Source organism: Nymphalis io, chromosome 12, assembly GCF_905147045.1.
Source record: "Nymphalis io chromosome 12, ilAglIoxx1.1, whole genome shotgun sequence".
Classification (NCBI taxonomy): Eukaryota; Metazoa; Arthropoda; class Insecta; order Lepidoptera; family Nymphalidae; genus Nymphalis; species Nymphalis io.
In genome coordinates, this window is record NC_065899.1 from 449565 (window position 1) to 469075 (window position 19511).

Below are 19511 nucleotides of genomic sequence, written 5' to 3' on the forward strand. Positions count from 1 at the left end.
ATAGAGAAGCTATATAATATCACAACAATGCTCACACCGTATACAGTGATTCCTCATCTTGACTTTGGGACGGGTTTCTCAGCTTGTGGATTTTCTCTTTTGCTTTCAAAGTAAGTCCGTTTATAATTAAGTTTTTTTTTCAGATTAGTGACCGAAATCGATGTTGTAACTACCAGTATAATATATTGCCCTCCTTTGAGAATGATTTTCGATATTCCAAGGCAATCAAAATCAAAAACTCATACATATAAATTGTCATAAGTTATTCCAATATTAATTTAACCATAAAGTTTCCACCTTTCGAAGAATATATTATATCTAGAAGATACCACATTATGCTTGATAAATATATTATTAAAAAAGTTTTATATAAAGTAAGTTATTTCAAAATTCAGAATTTCTCTGTATTGTTTACAATGTATCGAAATGGACTATATGTAAATCGCATGTAGGCCCATTTTTAAATGAATGTTTATACAAGTTCGTGTGGTTAAATAGTAGATCAGCTGCCGCTTTTTATCTAGTGGTTTCAATCGTCAGTTATCTTTTTATCAAAACAAAATCTTAACATTGCCATTGACATCTTACATACGTATATATCAAAAGTATTTCCATGAGATAAAAATGATCGATAACTTCGCAAGGAGGGTCAAGATAAATATATTAATTTCGAACAAATTTCGGATAAATCTTAGAAAGTTAAATTAAAACAGTCCGGGGGGACAAAACTTCACCACAGATTATTTTATCATGATATTTCGATATATATACCTAATCTCAGTACATAGGAATAGTCGAAAAAAGATTTTGAGGGCATACAAATTGATAACCCTGGCGCGTCCAATCAAATTTTTTGTGGAAGCTACCGGCAAAACACCAACTCTGGCAACAAATTAGGTTATTATTGATGTCTAATCGCTTCAGTTTTAGCTGCTGACTAAAAACAACTATTTATGACAGTTTTATTTAAAATAAAAAATCGTAAGTTTTGTCCAGTCCTATACATTTATTTAATTGGCGCGGCACTATACTATGCGTGCGTCACAAGTTTTAAAAGTATAAATCCGCTGTCTGCATAGTTAAGCGAGACTTACGAGACACTAGTCGTGCTTCAAACGCCGCGGGGGAAGGTTTCATCCCATTGCACAAGTACAAAGAGACGAAGGTAAACATTTCTTTCTCCTGGTATTGCTCTGAATAATTATTGATTGTACTTGTTTACTTATTTGTAAATATAACCGCATAAGAAAGAATTTGATACCATTTTGATTCCATTCGTATTTGTCCAATTGTAATTTAGGCTGCTGTAATGAACTTTATCCTAATTTGTCTTGTAAAGTATATAATATGTTCTTTTTCGATTCGTATTATTTACCTTTTCCAATATTCATAATGAGTAATTTCAGTCTATTACGATACTTTACAGAATACGCACGCAGTTTTTTACCTTTGTGTCGTGAATTACGTGTTCATTCTTTTCGTATAATATAATAAATACTGTCTCGAAAAAGTCTGCCATTTATAAGTAATAAACATTGATAGGTTCGAAGCATTTTTTGTACTATTTTCAAGTGGTGTACAATAAAGTGTAAATAAATAAATACTATCACCATGTGACACACGTGTACACGTTTAAATACGTGTACACGTGTGTCACATTTTACAGTAAAAAAGAGTAAAAGGCCGCCCAAATTCACGCCCATATACAAAAAAAAATGTAAGAAAAGCTTAAAAATGACAACCAAAACTAGAGATTGAACAAATATAAAGAATATGAAAACATTGATGAAGATAAAGACGAATCCAATACAAACAGCGGTTCCTACAAATATTCTCGCGGTCCATTCCATTGATTCCTATTCCAATGATTTACAACATGCCCCCTCAACCACCTCTGGTAATAACAGTGATGTAGCCAAACATTGTGTCGAATGACAAAATCACCAAGGAGGAAATGTCCTCCTTGCCTTAACTTGGTATGGTATTAGACCCTATTCAACTTGAAGACATCAAAACACCTCAAGTTCACTAAGTGACGGAACCGGCTTAACGCCGTATCATAAACTATTAAGTGTTACAAACAAAAACTGTTACAAACACAAGTCTATAGTTCACACGCCGCCAATGTCAAATTTGTCTCTAAGGCTTTTGGGAAAAATAATGTACTTAATATGTTTGTAAAGAGCGCTCAAGGTATTGCAAACAAGAAGGAAAAGCGAATTCAAAAAAATAAATGAGAAATAAAACAGAAAGAAAATCAATTGAAAGAATTATAGTACAGAATTATCAAAATAAAACATCTTTTGTTACATAAATAACAAAAATAAAGATGCATCGAATCGCCAGAATTAAAAATAACGATTAAATCACATTTATTTTTTGTGAATATTCTAATAAATTTAATATAAAAATAGAATATTTAAGTTGAAATGGACGGTCCAATTTCTTTTATCAGCTGTTTTTAGTATACACGTTATTTTTAGTCGAATAAAAAAATTATTAATTGACAAGTGTTTGGTAATAAATGCCAATGAGTGCAACTTAAAGAATTGCTAATTACAAATCATTTTGAAAGTCTATTTACAAAAAAACCCTATTGAGCTTATTCTGTATAGTTACTACTGAGCTTATTCCGTATATTCTGTTAGTGAAATTTTTATCGATGATGTGTGATTTAATATTGGTGGAGCTTGTGCAAGCTCGTCTGGTTAGATACCACCCACTCATCAGATATTCTACCGTAAGACTACACGTTTGAAGGGTGAGTGAGCCAGTGTAATTACAGGCACAAAAGACATAACATCTTAGTTCCCAAGGTTGGTGGCGCATTGGTGATGTAAGCGATGGTTAACATTTCTTACAATGCCAATGTCTATGGGCGTTGGTGATCACTTACCATCAGGTGGCTCATATGCTGGTCCGCCTTCCTATTCTATAAAAAAAAATGAATGATGAATAATGAGAACTTTGTTTTGCAATGAGTTAAATTAATTTATTACTTGATAAATAAAAGTTAATAATATTCGTATTCGGCGGTAAAACTAAAATATTTCTGGAAAAATGGATGTAATTCTATCACTAACCCACATGGAATAAGTCCCAAGCTTTCTTCTTAAAAGGAGAGTATTATCGTTATTATTTGTCTTTCGTCTTCGTATTTACACCAGTACACTTATCTATTTACTATTAATGAATTTATCGTCACTGAGTTAACTGACATAGATCTTGCTCACACGCGGCCTTGAGGCGGACTGTCAATACTTACGAAAGATATCGAGATGAGATCATAGACAAAGTTTAGTATTTTTTATAGTTTTGACATATTCCTAACAGAGAGGAGTCATTTCGATTTGATCGTAGATCAATAGTACATACTATTCTATAAGAACTCAATTCGCATCTCACTCATGAGACGTTGACAACCAACTTACGGCGATAGTGCAATGCTTGTATGCTGAAAATGTTATAATTATTATAGTTAATAATCTGCGGCGAAATTTAGGTTTGTTCGGGCAGAATAGCTACAGGTTTTATATAGCTTATTGATTATTAATATTTAATAATTGGATGATATTAACGCTTATTATTACTGAAGCATTGTTTTGTGTTGGTGTTTCCAGAAACTCATCCCAATCTCGTTATCTACTCACACTCTCACTCAAGTCGTATGTCTTTCGCGTGTCATCTTGCTAATATTATCAGTACGTTATTATATTTGGATGTGTACAATCACGCTCGATGTACACAACTTGATCGATTCCAATGGAAATAGATATAGAAGATTTTGTGGTATTCCTCATAAAACACGATTGCTTAACTTAAATTATCAGAAAATGACACTTTTTACAAATAATATAAGCTCGCCAAACTATATACTGACTTCAAATTTATTTTTATATTTTTTTTCCCAGAGAGGTACCAAATTACTAGGAACGGCGCTAAACTATTATTATTAAATGATTTATTTGGCAATTAAATTTTTCGTGAGCAAGTTTCGAATTTCCTAATAATTCGCCGCGCTCCGCTATTGCCTATTAGACTGACCTTGCTAGCTTGCGTCACCTTATAAGGATGTATAGAATTGGAATATTATGAATTACATATGGTTTAATTCTGCTTTAATCGGTCATTCGAGTTAAGTGTTATGAGAAAACAAGAACGTTGTAGTTTATCGTGTTTTTAATTTAAGTAAATTGCTTGAGTGATAATTTTGAGGACAAATAACAGCCATTTTAGTGTTTAGTTTCCATTCGAATTTTAAATACACGACTAAGAAGTTGGTATCTAATATTTATTCTGTTAGTGTAGTCTTTCATTTTCATTATTCATCATTTCCCTGGCAATTTATGGTAGTGATAAAAAATTCAAAATAATACTCTTTTGTTTATGATAGGTCTATAACTAATTTTAACTACAGTTCGGTTCCTTCCTATTCGGTAAATACCACACTGTAAACATCCCAAAAATTTATTGGAACAATTTAAGTTGGCAAATGAAAAAGGTGACTAACTGATTTGTAGTTTTTTTTTAAACATATAAGCTAGCGTTTGACTGTTATCACATGTAATGGAAAGTGATGTTGCAAGTATCAAACTTTAAAATCTAGACTACTAAAATGATAACACTGTTTAGAGTAATGATATGACAACACTGCTTTTTCTTTTCTTAAATACGATTTAATATTATATTTACCTTCAATACGGTTGTGACGACGATTAAAGGTGATAATTATAGCGTTCTAAAAAGAATAGAAATTAAGTAATATGTAATAATGATCAAATATTTACGAAAAATAGAACATATGTATGTACAAATCGCTTCGTCTAAAATTTAATGCATTTGTTAAAAGGCGCCGTGTGATATAGTGTATTTTCATAGACAACAAATATATCATTGGATTAATTACATATATCATTTGATGTATACTTAAATATACAAACAACATATATATAGGCATCTCAAACTATAATTGTTTTGTGAATTATTTGAAACATAATTTTAAATTTTATGTATTAACAGAACTACTTGCAGATTGGAATATGTCTTATGTTTTTGTGTATTAATTTTTTTTCATATATCTAGGCATAGGTAATATTTTTCCAGTATTCACCATATAAGTGTTATATTATGTACCTGTTGGTTATAACGCTTACATAAAGGTTTCTATAATTAATTAACGTTTAGATATGTAGGTAGGTACAACGAATACAATTTTTTTGGGAATTAATAATACATCAAATATTGGGTTAGCGATGCCACGACAAAATGCAATAATGTGTTCATGTCATCATTCCACGCAGTCGTAATTTGTACAATAGCTGTTTTTATTGTATTTTAGTTTGCCCGCAAGGCGAGACGCAGTTTAACTTAATAATAAAGCTACCTAATTACAATCTTGTAACTATTTATAGTTATAAACAGAAAAATATGTAAATTGCGAATAAGATGCAAGATCATGTATTACGTCCTCAGATGGAGCCCGAAGTGACCGCAGTGACGGAGCCCGTGTGGCTGGGCGAAGGCCCGCACTGGTCACAGGAACACCAGGCTTTATTCTTTGTGAGCATATTCGACAAGACCATCCATAAGTACGATCCGGCAACCGGTGAGCACACCAGAGCTAAACTGGGTAAGTTTTGTCACCAGTGATGTTACCCGATACAACATAAACAAGAGAAAAACCGGTTAAACAACAAACCGCCAATCACCTGCCAATCAATCTATATAAGTATGTATTTACAAAAGAAAAGTAGTATATGTAGTATATCAGTTGTCTGCTTTCCATAGTACGAGCTTTGCTTAGTTTGGGATCAGATGGCCGTGTGTAAATAATGTTCCAGGATATTTTTATATTAAATTATTATTACCTTTTAAAATAACTAATTACGACTATATCGAAAATTAAAAAGCACGTCTGCCTGACCAAAAAACTGCTGATTCTAACAGTAAGCACCTCGTTCATGAAAATTTATTTAGACAATTTAAAGTTATATTGGAACACATTTACATTTATTTATAAGTAAGAATTCTGAGAAATTCTAAGAAAATACTAATAGTATGATAACCAAAGATAATACGGTGATCTGATCGAACTGATATGACATAATATCTGGACCCGGCTTTACTCGGAATTCGATCGGAACAATATAAAAAAAGACAGTATAAATTAAGATAATACATAAGCCGATAAATAAACTATGTTATCAGTTGATAGTCTTTCTAATGCAAATAAAGATTAAAACAAATGGATAAGTTACTCACTCCCGTCAAGGGCGCTACTCTCCAATTAACAGGCAAATCATCGATTATAACAATAACAAAGAGTCAAACGAAGCTCTTATAATTGATATTTTTAATGACAAATTAAATCATTTTCGTAAAAAAATATCTTTTTATTTTCTCAATAATAATGTATTAATTTTTGTTTTAAACCTCTTTATAAATGTACCTTTTACTTTTGTTTGCATTTAATCGTATTAAAAATTTTAAACGTTCTCAGATATTTACATTTTATTCATTTTATACCAATTATGTGATAATTTAATAATAATTTAATTCTTAATATCTTCTTCTATTTGTTATAAATATTTTAAAATTTTAAATTATATATATTTGTTAACTTGAAATGTTGATATATTTTGCAACACCTATAATTTACGAGACACTTAATTTATATAACCTCACGTTTAAAGATTTAATTGTGTTTATTAGTGTACTTCTTGTTGGTGTTGATATCATAATAAATAAATAAAATAAATAAATAAACACTAGTCAATTTCGATTTTAAGGAGCGAAGAGTGTGTTTAGAAGGACGCGCTCTCTTGGTGTATGCTATAGAATATAATAAAGCTCACTTCATATAAACACAACGCAAAACGTATGTTATTCGTGACATTTGTAGAGATTGTACAGAAAACTATTCTGGGAACTTATTCTCCGACCAACTTAAAAAAAAAATCTATTCCCTCGCTCTCATCCCATGGGACGACAATTAACAACCAGAGAGGGGGCAGACGTTGGACCGACGTCTTTATGGGCTTTGCGAAGCACGGAAGTACAAACACTGACAATACTCCTAAACTCTAGGCTTCTTAGAAGTATTAATAACATTCTTTGGTAGACCAGGAAGATTATCCTATCATTAAATAAATATGCAATTATATGATTGCCACATTTTTGTTCTTAAAGCTGATATGCCCGGCTTCATCATCCCGATGGAGGGTACCCTTGACCAGTTCGTGGTGGGATTGAAACGCCGCGTGGTGGTGGTGCGGTGGGACGGACGAGGTGAGGCGCACGAGCTGCGTCAGATCGCAGAGCTTGATCAACACTGCCCCGACAACAGGATCAACGACGCCAAGGCGGACCCCAGGGGACGACTTTTCGTCGGTTAGTTACGTCTTATTCGATATACATATACGCTTGTTCATTTTATCACGAAATATAGTAATATTCATATCTTTTCTATTTTTGTGAATTCATCTTTTCATTGCATAAAAATATAAAAACATTATCACTTGAATTCAATCGTTAAATTTAAAATTATAAGTGTGAGCTAAATTACCGTTATTTTATTGTAGGAAGTAACGACCAAATAATATCAGTCGCTTCATGATCATTGCCCTTGATGATGATCTTACACATTATAGGAAATACCAACAGACCTTGCACCATCAATACGCCGCTAATAACAGGATCGAAGATTGTATGTCCCTTCGAACTGTAATTACACTGGTTTACTCCCACTCCAAACTGGTACCCAGCAATACAGAGTAATATCACCGATATTTATAAATCCAATTGGAAAGTTGCCGCGCCATAGACATAACCACCCTCCAAAGTTTTATATATATGTAATCACAGTAACTATCACAGTCTAAGAACTCACCCCAGTATATAATATGGCTGAGTCCCCCTACACAAAGACACAATTATATATAGAGAAATATGCAGAATATGTTGCATTGTTGCCCTGTTCAAAAGGAATCATTAATGTCCAGGTACAATGGGTCACGAATACGAGCCCGGCAAGTTCCACCTCAAGAAGGGATCGCTATACCGGGTGGACGCGGACGGGTCCGTGCACCGACTGGAACAAGGCCTCGACATCTCCAACGGGCTCTGTTGGGACACGCGAGAGAAGGCCTTCTACTACGCAGACTCCTTCGAGTTCGCAATACGAAGATATGACTATGACATCGAAACTGGAAACATATGTGAGTGAAAATTTATTTCGATAATATGTTGGGGCCTTCGAACGTAAGAGAGAAATATAAGAGACAAATATTCGCAACGTTTTGACATTTTCGTTTTGGATTGAGTTACACAGTAGCATAGCATAAGTTCAGCTCTCTGTACAAGTTTTAACTTTATATTATGTTGTTTTAGTACTTACTTTAAAAATCTCTAGCAAACTAAAATTAAATAAATAAATATTTTTTCTGATGCGGTATCCCTAACGTAAGGAGAGAGCGATTTTCCTGTGCGTAGCGTGCAGGCCCTATTGTTAGCCTATCAGGTCACGAGCCATCATCACGACTAATTCCAGAAGACTCGATAAGTTCAGGAACTTTGATTATTCTGTTATCTATCCTTGTATCTTTAAGAGAACTATGGTGGAAAAACTCACAATGTCATTTTTATATTATTTATCGTACTAATGTGTAAAATACATATTTTTCAGCCAATCCAAAATTGATATTTAAATACAAGGATCACGGCCTGGAAGGGATCGTCGACGGCATGACCATAGACACAGACGGTAACCTTTGGATCGCTAACTTCGATGGTTCACAGGTAATATATGCATGACACATTTATTTGTTTTTGGATTACCAAAAAGTCTTTAAAAAATACAAGCGAAATGAAAATTTCCTGTCCTAATAACCGACGACGAAACTTAGCGAAAATATAATCTGTCAATTTTATAATTGCTTACAATGTTCAATATAATAAAGAAATCACATAGCTGAACCGAGATGGATCAATGTCAGATGTAAACCTGCCACATGTGTATCCACCAACTCGTATTAGAGTAGCGTGGTGAAGTAAGCTGCAAACCCTTTCCTCAAAACGAGCGGAGGCTTAAGCCCAGCCGTGTGATAGTTTGTAATAAGGACTAAAGAATTTGACTTTATATATATCATTCGATAGGTGCTAAAGATCGACCCCCGCAAGGGCGCACTCCTGCAGAAAGTACCCACTCCGGCGCTACAGACCACTTCCGTGGCGTGGGGGGGGCCCACACTTGACCAGCTGTACGTGACGTCAGCCTGCATGAACCGCGGCCAGGAGCAGCTGCCGCCCTGCGGGGCGCTGTTCCGAGTGAGCGGGTTGCGCGCCCGGGGCCTACCCGGCTGCGGGATTAGGGTGCAATAAATAAATATTATATAATTCTAACAATAACTTGAATATTATTTTATGCTTTATTCCTCTGTGTCGTCTATTTTAACACTTCTTGTTTATGGTTTATTGTTTTCGGTTGCTACGATGAAGTCGATAATGACCTCCTCTTTTCTCGGCTCTTCAATCGTAGACGCCGTCGACCATTACGTCTACTAGTACACACACAGATTCCATCAAATTCCATATAAATGTTACACTGTGTAATAAATGTATATTTTTAAATAATTACATATGTTCAAGAATAGAAGAACTAATTACATTTCAAATGTTATATTTTTTATTATAAAAAAACTTTTTCGAAAATAGAATCTATTGATTGAGAATATAAAAATAGACATCGAATTTACCACATTTATATATTATCTGTGGCTTAATGCAAAGGAAATTTATAAATGTCAATAGGACGAAAAATTTATTACGAATTCATAAAGAAATGAAATGCTTAAATCTATCAAATCAACATTTAAAATTCATGTTAGGTAGACCCTTCACCCCCAGTCCAGTGACCATGTAGGTAGAACCGCAGGGCGGCTCCTGAACACCATCTATATTCAAACTCGCCGTGGTCACAAATAATACATCGAAGTTCGGACCGCCGAAGGTCACTGAGGTCACTTGGGGTACTGGAATGGGAACCTTCTGAAGTAACTTTCCACTGGTGGGGTCGATTTTTATAACACAAGATCCATTGAACACCGCCACCCACAAGTTACCGTCGGTGTCTATAGTGGTGCCATCCGGTATGCCATTAATTTTGTTCTTTTCCAAGTCGAATATATATTTCAGATTAGCTGCAAGAAATAATACATGTGTTGTACGTAATTTTACAGGTTATAAAACTAAAGGAATGTCAGCTAATATGGTTCAGTACATTTCTTACAAGTGGGCGTAGCCCTTAAGCCCCACTACTGCTCCAGCACTACTGCTCCTTATATTTCTTCGTAATATTAAAAGAATCTCAATATACAAAAGTGTATTATTTTTACTATTTATCAATTGTGTTGGTTTATACATCTATAACTATTTGCGTATTAATTGTTGCAAAGTTAACTAACGCTCTTATGAAGGATATCGGGATCAGATCATAGACAATTTTTAGTACTTTTTATAGTTTTGATATAATTTTAACAAATAGAACAGGCCTTTATTTTTATCAACACAATGTTAGTCTTAGGAGATGAATGTGTACAGGCCCGAGCATAGAGATCCAAGGCAACTAGGCACTTTGACATTTCAGACCTGCCATTCCGAAGCGATTAAACTAAAATTATATAATACTGGCTTGGCTAGCGGGGCCCTTTGGCTGATACCGTGTATGCATAAATCCAGGGCTTGATGTGTATAAAGGTATTAAACATGTGCACTAAATAATTCAAGCGAATATACTCACAAATCTCTCCCGTGTCGCCGTTATAGTCGTATCTCCTGATTTTTCGCTCCATGCTGTCAGTGTAATAGAACGCATTCCGCGCGAGGTCCCACGCGAGACCGTTAGAAATTCCGATTTCGCTGCACATCTTGTGTATCCCCGTTTTGTCAACGCGGTACAGTGAGCCCTGGTTTGGGACTATGTGTCCTGGACGATCTTCATAGCCCATCGTGCCTTGGTGCAGAAAAGAGAAAAAAAAAACTCAAATATCTTATCTCAACCAAGCACTGGAATAGTAGTATTTCACAAAATTAAGAATAAGGTAAAGTCAGCAAAGACACGAAATTGAAGAATGTAGCTATAAAAAACTAAAATAATTAAAAAATAAGGTTCAATATATATACATTCATTATTTTTTTATCTATCAACAGTATTAATGCTATATATATATATATATGGCTTTTATAGCTTAAAAAAATTATAATAACGACGAATAATAATATATTATATTAACGATCAGGCGATTCAAGTAGCTACACTACCAACTTAGGACTTACGAGAAACCAAAATATAAGATATATTTAAGATAACTAGCTACTCGCACGGGTAGAATAAGGGTTTAAATATTACACAAAGATAAAATATATTACATACATTTATATTAAAGGACAAACATAGAAGGACAAAGTCTTGTTATTTTTTTCGTTTGAGGGCCTTCACGGGCGTATAGAACACCTCATCAAAATTACATCAGAATCAGATCAAGAGTTTAGGCACGCATAGAAGACAAACATACATCTTTATTTATTAAGATAAAGATCAGGTTTACAGATATATCTCACCAGCATACACCCTCCCTCGTGGATCAGCTTTGCCATCATTTATCCTGGTGTTGGGCACGACGTTCGAGTCAACGGCGCCAAGCTCACGGACAATCTTACACGCAGTACCCTCCTTACCGTCCCACTGCACTATTACGAATTTTCTATCCAAACCAATTAAAAACTGATCGGTGGTGCCATCAACTGGTACTATGAAACCTACAGACCCATCTGTAATTAAACGAGAAAACATTTGGTAAATGAAGTGCTTAACATGTTCTTTTGTTGTTTTTATTTTTTCGATTTAAATAGAAATGCAAATATTTCTTTTTAATTTCTTATCTACAAACGCTTACTACTTTTTGTTTAATTTATCTGTTTAAAATATTTTATGGTTAGGATCTTATAAATTTATTAATTTACTTGCTATATTTTATTTATTTGTGGATCAGTTTGTGACGACAGTCTTTCATAATCTTCCATTTCAACGTACATAATGCCTATTCGAATATACCTACATATAAAATATACAAATTGTTAGGTAGCAACGGTATACCAAAAAAAGATTGTTTTGGTGTTAGTAAGCCGTTAATAGCTAATTACTTAAAAGATGCCTTTATTTTGAAATCGCAGACAGACACTTCAGTTTTATTTATTTGTATACATTGGACTCTAATTAATAAAAAGTGTTATATAAGTGGCATAGGTACATAATCAGTTATCAGACTGCGCAAAGTTGCATTAAGTGCAAAAGGTGGCCTTATCTCTGAGACAGAGGTGACATTCAGGTAACCTTTAGGCGAAATACCAATTATATAATATGTGAAATGGGACCCAATATATTTAGTAAATAGTTTAATCTAATTACATAAAATAGAAGTTATACAGTTGAAGTTAAGGCTATTTCAATACATATGCTTCACTTTCAACTGACCCATTCGAAAGAACTTAAATAAAATTGCTTACATGTTTTCCAAAAACAATGAGGGATCGAGCAAGCCCTATCTCTAAAACGTAATTATTGTTTTAAATTGAATTAAATTGGACTTTGTGTATAAGGATGAGGAATGGGAAGTAAGACTCTCATTCGATTAAAGTTTCATTTATGAAATAGGTAGGCGATAGCCACCAACACCACTATGGTAAATGCTTACCGCCGCCCATAGACATTGTGGATGTATGAAATATTAACCATTCCGTACATCTTCCATGCGCCACCAGACTTGGGAATTATAATGTTAAAAATGTAGAAAATTGCTTAACCGACACAATCAAACAATCCCATGGCAGCAAAAACCTTCGTCCTAACTTCATCTCCATATTCGCATATTGATACACCATCGAAAACAAGTGACTTATTAGAATGAGCAAAAGACATCTGTGACTAGCGACAGTAACTTATATATGCATAGGATTAACTCGAAGACTATAAGATTTACTCCATTTATAAATATACGAAAGATCTTTGATTGATAAAACAATATATATTTAAGTTTAAAAAATTTATTTCTCATAAAGAATTACAGAAATTCACTTTCATGAGAAAGTTACAAACTAATATAAAAATCTAAGCGTAGTACAGTAACAGCCTGTTAATTTCCCACTGCTGGGCTAAGGCCTCCTCTCCCTTTTGAGGAGAAGGTTGTGGAGCTTATTCCACCACGCTGCTCCAATGCGGGTTGGTAGAATACACATGTGGCAGAATTTCAATGAAATTAGACACATGCAGGTTTCCTCACGATGTTTTCCTTCACCGTTAAGCACGAGATGAATTATAATCACAAATTAAGCACATGAAAATACAGTGGTGCTTGCCCGGGTTTGAACCCACGATCATCGGTTAAGATTCACGCGTTCTAACCACTAGGCCATCTCGGCTTTTTTACTTTGGCTAAGCGTACACACTGTACAAAAATTCATAAGAAAGAAAGTAGATGCAGAAATTTTTCGACGATCGACGAGCTTGTTAAACATATCGCCCGCCGTGTCACCTCAGGAATACAAAAGTATGGATGCGCATATTTATTGAAATCTGTACATCATTTTATTTTATTATTATTATTTTTTTCTTTTATATTTGGATAACACGTGATATACAGAAGAATTGGAGATAAAAATATAAATATATAAAATATAAATGGGGCACAACGCGCCACCTCTTGGAACGCCCGCATTGATTGTACACCAGTGTAAGTTTTTCTGATCAGTGATCACGTTAATCCCTCGGAAATAACATTATAAAGTTATCTCCTAAATAAAATATTACCGATATACAACAGAATAATGTATATAATATAAATGGAAGATTATTATAAGCTATATATAGAATAGCTTCCAATAGTTCTAATAATAACGCGCAACTAACTTAATTAACTTAATAATGTATACGGTAGGCAGACTTTATATTATATTATACCAACATTCAAAACAAAAAAAAGTCGAGATGGCCCAGTGGTAAGAACGCGTGAATCTTAATCGATGAACGTGGGTTCAAACCCAGGCAAGCACCTCTGAATTTTCATGTGCTTAATTTCTGTTTATAATTCATCTCGTGCTTTTCGGTGAAGGAAAACATCGTGAGGAAACCTGCATGTGTCTAATTTCATTGAAACTATGCCACATGTGTATTCCACCAACCCGCATTGGAGCCGTAACAGCCTGTCCCACTGCTGGGCTAAAGGCCTCCGCACCTCTTTTTGAGGAGAAGGTTTGGAGCTTATTCCACCACGCTGCTCCAATGCGGGTTGGTGGATTGGTGGGTTGGAGCAGCGTGGTGGAATAAGCTCCAAACCTTCTCCTCAAAAAGGGAGAGGAGGCCTTAGCCCAGCAGTGGGACATTTACAGGCTGTTACTTACTTACTTACTTACTTACTTACTTACTATACCAACATTTTTTAACAGTGTGTCCTTAATCTAAAGCAAGAAAAATAACGTCAATCTTTAAGTTAAATGTTTTTTACAAAGTTATAATTATAGATATAATTGGAATACCCGTAGATATCTATATATACATATGTAACTAGAAAACAAATTAGCTAAAAACTGGTTTGATGAGCAGTCGCCGTAGTTGTTATCTTATCGCTATTTTGTTAAATACTAATATATCTTTCGCTATTCTATACATTATTTACTATCATTTTATTGTTTCTGTTCTATTTTTCTATTACATAAAAAATAAATAAAAATACTACTGACAACTAAACCCAATTTTGTAACATCGTAACTTTATATTAGAACGAAGAAAATTAAAATTCTCAACGAGCACAAAGTACCAACCAACAACAAGCATGCAGGTTTTATGGAAATTTTCATTTTCTGCCTGCTTGGCATAAATTTTAAGCTTGTTGGCCATGCTGTATTAAGCTGGTAAAGGTGAGTAAGTAAGTAAGTAATGACAATATAATAAAACAAACAATACAAAATGGAATTATCTTTTTGAATGAATAGGTAAGCTCAATAACTTACATGCATTACCCAGGATGCCCAACAACGAGCGTCACTGGACGGGAGGGTGACTGAAGAGTACCTACTGAGAGCTACAGATAGTCACGTTTTGTACTTTGTTTCTCTTTGAAATTGAGTTGAGATTCCGGTTGTAACGGATCGAATAAAAAAATGTCTGAGAATGAACATAAGAAATAAGGCCGTATTAATATCGTTGTCAGTGATAGGGCTTTGCCACCAATCAGCAATATATAATATTATTTTGCGCCAGTTTGAAGGGTGAGTGAACCAGTGTAACTACAGGCACACGACATAACATCTTGGTTCCCAAGGTTGGTGGCGCATGGACTAGGTAAAGAATGAAAGGAAAATGACTTTGATCTATGAGCGATAGTGGCCACTTACATTAAAAAACGTCTTCTTCTCATCTTAAAACATAATAGAATATTTAATAATAATTCTTAAGCTTAGTAAAGTTTCTGCTTCTAACTATTATGTATCATGCAATACACATTAATAGTACACTTTCAATAACAAATTAAACCCGGAAATTAAAAATATATTTTTTTAAATAAAATTGTCGCCTGGTTTTAAGAGAACAGACATTGGCGTCAATTATTAATCCTAATAATAACTTACCGAGCTTAGTCTTCGTGTGTTCCCCGGTGGCCGGTACGTACTTATGAATGTAACCCTGTAAGATGTTCACGAAGAACAAAGTTTGCTGCCGGTCGTCCCAATGCGGACCCTCGCCCAGCTCCAAGGGATCACTTATTTTCTTTATTGTCAGTGACATCTAAAGAAATTTTACCAATAAAATAAAAAATATATATATATAATTAGTTAAACGAATTATACATATACACTATTTATATAATATACACTATTTTTCCATATTAAGTAGAAGAAATTATGAAAAAAATATATATTTATATTTTTTCATATTTTCCTTTCCGATTTATTACCAACTTTCCAAGAATCTAGCTTGCAAAAATACTTGGAAATATTTGCACCGTAGAAATACTTCACCTTTTTTATGCTAAGTGCGGGCACCAATGTTTTGCTTGTCTCAATGGCCGCTCAAGTATGAAATAAACTTAAGGACTATAATAATGCAAAGCAATAGCAAATGCTGCACAATGAGATAACAGAACTCGCACGGTCACATTGGACGAAACACACTTTATCGTCAGCAGCTCTTATTTTCATTTAAGTGCATACCTACACCAGGGTTGCCAATTTCCCGGCTTATTGCCTAGAAGGGTAATATACTGTAGCAAGTAGACTGGGAAAGCTTATAGAATATCAACAACCAGCACTACATGTCGTTAGTATTGTTTTGTTCTGCTTCGAACGCGAGCCAGTGATATAATGAAAGCTTTTAATTTAATACCAACCTTAAATACAGTCGTTTCGCATTGGAATTATTTTCAACAAAACAATTTAATTTAAATAATTATATTTTGCATATTATTTTTTATACAAGTCTATAAATAAGTTTAGTCTAAAGGTTGACTGGTCGAGAATCGTTTTTAATTTTTTTTCAACTGTATTAAAATAAATTAATAAAAATATAGGTAAAGATATGTATTTCAACCCTGAAGTAATAGGTAATTGAAAAGTACCTCGTAATATCGAAGAGTTAAATAATAAAGCTATTATCTGACAAGTATTTAATTTAAATAAATGTCTCGAGTAATGTACCTACCCGGTAATTACTTGAGACAGTAGGCTGTTTATCGTTATAACTACAAGTCACCACAATTTACAGGCAGCTAAATAAAATAGTGTAAACTTTATAATTTCGATAGTCATTTATCGTAGTTATATGAAAGCGAAATTATTGTACACAAAAAATAAAAAATATCTTACATATTTTGTAATGTCAACACTGTTGCAAATACTAAATGTTTATTAAAAAAAATACTTTCAATATTACAGAGTACATTATGATATTGTTGCGAAAATAAAATATAGCCTTATAGATTTATCCTTAGCCATTATAATGAATGAATAATCATCAATTTTATGCACGTTTCCTCATTCTTCAAACGGCGTGACCATGACGGACATTTTTAGATGCACTCTGCGATATGTAGCTACGGGTCGTGCGAATAACTCGCCTGATATTTATAAATGATTAGCGACCCACCGACTTCGCAGCGATAGCACGGGCGATAGGCACATTCGTTTAGCGTTAAACATGTTTGTGATGATAAATAGGCCGTTAAATCTCTCAGACGAAAAACTTTCCGACTTAATCTATAAATAACATTTTAAAATTAGCAATTTTACATAAATAAGTATATAAACTAAACTTTCCTATGTATTGGAGAAAACGGAATGAAAATTTACAAGTTCTAGAGATTATTGCGAAAGTACATACTGATTTAGGCGGCAGGGAATCTTAATTTCATACTGTCCTACTTCTGACCCTTGAAAATGGTCGCCTTATTGTATTTTATAATATAAACTTTACTTTTATTTACTGGTGGCTTTGGCAAGCCCGTCTGGGTAGGCACCACCCACTCATCAGATATTCTACCGCAGTACTTGATATTGTTGTGTTCCGGTTTGAAGGGTGAGTGAGCTAGTGTAATTACAGGTACAAGGGACATAACATCTTAGTTCCCAAGGTTGGTGCCGCATTGGCGATGTAAGCGATGGTTAACATTTCTTACAATGCCAATGTCTATGGGCGTTAGTTACCACTTACCATCAGGTGGCCCATATGCTCGTCCAACAACATATACTATAAAAAATAAATAAAAATAAATAAAAAACTAATAATAGTAATTAGTATATATAATAATCTTTGTTCAAATAAAAATGAAATAAATAAGGAAACATCCTTATTCTATTGTCTATCTATTTATGTTTATTTCATCGACTTCCTTATCTTAATGTGTTTTTTTTTTTATATCTATATAAATAGTAGAGTAAATAAATAGCATATAAATGTAAAAGATGAATTTGTATTAAGAATATAAACGCTTGTATGGTCAGCAGTGTTTGAAAATTTCTGCTATTTAAAGAAATATTAAATAATAAAAACATTGTGCATCTTCTATCTTACTTTACAAGTACACATATATGTCATGTTCCGATTTGAAGGGTGAGTGAGTTCTGTCCGCTCGCAAGTGATGCTTATACATTGTTTAAAGTCAAGTAACGGTCACGGTCTCCCGTCTCAGTGGCTTGTCTCCGTCGCGACGCGAACCGCCAGCTTAACAACAGGCAGAAGTGCCACAACATCTTAACAAATTTGCTTGCGCATTGGAAAGAACAATTTACGAATTATTGATTACTCGAATCCGGGGCCCCTGGGACCCTGTATCTTTGTATCTTACGGCTGATTCGGCGGTAGCTACGCCCCTACTTAGAGACTAGACTATATAAACATGCGACTTTGCTTGTCTGAATGACAAAAAAGTAATATTAATAACTATAAGAGTTCAGACGCAGGAACTGGGTTGAACCCACGACCACCGGGTTTGCGGCCTTACATCTAGCCACTAGGCAAACGTTAATGATATAAGCTCAGTTATTAAAGTATATGTAATTTTTTCTTATATATTGTCTTAATGCGTTTTCCACAACAATGCGCAATGTATATACAAATAACAATATTATTTTTTTGTCTGATAATAGATTAGCAATAAGTCTATTTGCTCATTACTGATCGTAAGTAGGTCTTTTTTTTTCACGGTGGAAAAATGCATTACGCGTTTCCCCCACGCGAACAGTGGGGGGGTATGTGGGGCTAGCCAAGGCGCCGAGTGCGCCGCGAACATCGGAATACCCACTAAAAACCAGCGGTACTCTTTCCATCTTAACGAGAAGCGCCACGAGATCGCTTGCGCATGCTACCGCGATGCTCTGACGGATGGCCTGCGTATGCAAGCCTCCATTCTCTAGGGGGATTACTAGGGCACTGAGAACCCCCTAGTCCCGGCAACGCCTATTGCGGCGGAGGGAGAAGATGCGCATAGCGCCTCTTTCTTCTCCCCGGTCTACTTCGGCGGAGCAGGTCTGCAGCGGCGTTCTCTTCACGCTCCCGCTCCGCGGCCTCCTTTTGTGACATCACACTTTCACATAAGGAGACCATTTCCGACCAGCACTCCTCACTTCAGATCATCGCAAGGCTTCGATGATGCTCGGCAAGGAGAGGTTTCCGCCGACAACTGCCACCAGGGAATGCCTCTGGCGCCTCCACGCGACACACTCGGTCAGGGTGTGTTGCGCCGTGTCGATTGGCGCACCACACTCGTGGCAGAAAGCTGACACTTTCCACCGCGCTATCTTGTGTAGGTACCTACCGAAGCAGCCGTGTCCGATAAGTATCTGCACAAGAGTCAACTTAAAAGAGAGCGTGCCTCGTTTTCTTTTGACCCAGCGACTCAAATGGGGACGTACAACCTCCACTGTCACCAGGCCCGCTGTGGGGGACCCTATGTCCTCCCATCGGGCTA

The 19511-nt window shown here is 34.9% G+C and overlaps 2 protein-coding genes across 4 annotated transcripts; one reads left to right on the top strand and one right to left on the bottom strand.

Moving 5' to 3' along the window:
- The first annotated feature begins 19 nt into the window (after nt 1–19).
- On the top strand, nt 20–9405 carry LOC126772129 (regucalcin-like). 2 transcript variants are annotated; one of them, XM_050492300.1, is made up of 6 exons: nt 20–110; nt 5473–5629; nt 7189–7389; nt 8001–8216; nt 8684–8796; nt 9154–9405. In XM_050492300.1, the coding sequence occupies exons 2-6, from the start codon at nt 5473–5475 to the stop codon at nt 9376–9378; spliced, it is 912 nt and encodes a 303-aa protein (XP_050348257.1). In that variant the 5' UTR covers nt 20–110; the 3' UTR covers nt 9379–9405. The 2 variants fall into 2 exon arrangements, with proteins under 2 accessions (XP_050348257.1, XP_050348258.1); XM_050492301.1 differs by lacking the exon at nt 20–110 and adding an exon at nt 1145–1165.
- Nucleotides 9406–9800: 395 nt separating this feature from the next.
- On the bottom strand, nt 9801–16397 carry LOC126772128 (regucalcin-like). 2 transcript variants are annotated; one of them, XM_050492298.1, is made up of 5 exons: nt 16261–16397; nt 15679–15835; nt 11617–11826; nt 10796–11008; nt 9801–10196 (listed from the first exon to the last, which is right to left on the bottom strand). In XM_050492298.1, exons 2-5 carry the CDS (start codon nt 15833–15835, stop codon nt 9862–9864), a joined length of 915 nt encoding a protein of 304 aa, XP_050348255.1. In that variant the 5' UTR covers nt 16261–16397; the 3' UTR covers nt 9801–9861. The 2 variants fall into 2 exon arrangements, with proteins under 2 accessions (XP_050348255.1, XP_050348254.1); XM_050492297.1 differs by lacking the exon at nt 16261–16397 and adding an exon at nt 16069–16235.
- Between the last annotated feature and the right edge of the window lie 3114 nt (nt 16398–19511).

Excerpts from the sequence above, each read along its gene's own strand:
- LOC126772129 (XM_050492300.1), top strand. The coding sequence starts at position 5,473 with ATGGAGCCCGAAGTGACCGCAGTGACGGAGCCCGTGTGGCTGGGCGAA. Across the intron at positions 5,630-7,188 it reads GCACACCAGAGCTAAACTGG|CTGATATGCCCGGCTTCATC; the intron begins GTAAGTTTTGTC and ends TTGTTCTTAAAG. Across the intron at positions 7,390-8,000 it reads CAGGGGACGACTTTTCGTCG|GTACAATGGGTCACGAATAC; the intron begins GTTAGTTACGTC and ends ATTAATGTCCAG.
- LOC126772128 (XM_050492298.1), bottom strand. The coding sequence starts at position 15,835 with ATGTCACTGACAATAAAGAAAATAAGTGATCCCTTGGAGCTGGGCGAG. Across the intron at positions 11,827-15,678 it reads ACACACGAAGACTAAGCTCG|ATGGGTCTGTAGGTTTCATA; the intron begins GTAAGTTATTAT and ends GTTTAATTACAG. Across the intron at positions 10,197-10,795 it reads CGGCGACACGGGAGAGATTT|CTAATCTGAAATATATATTC; the intron begins GTGAGTATATTC and ends TATTTCTTGCAG.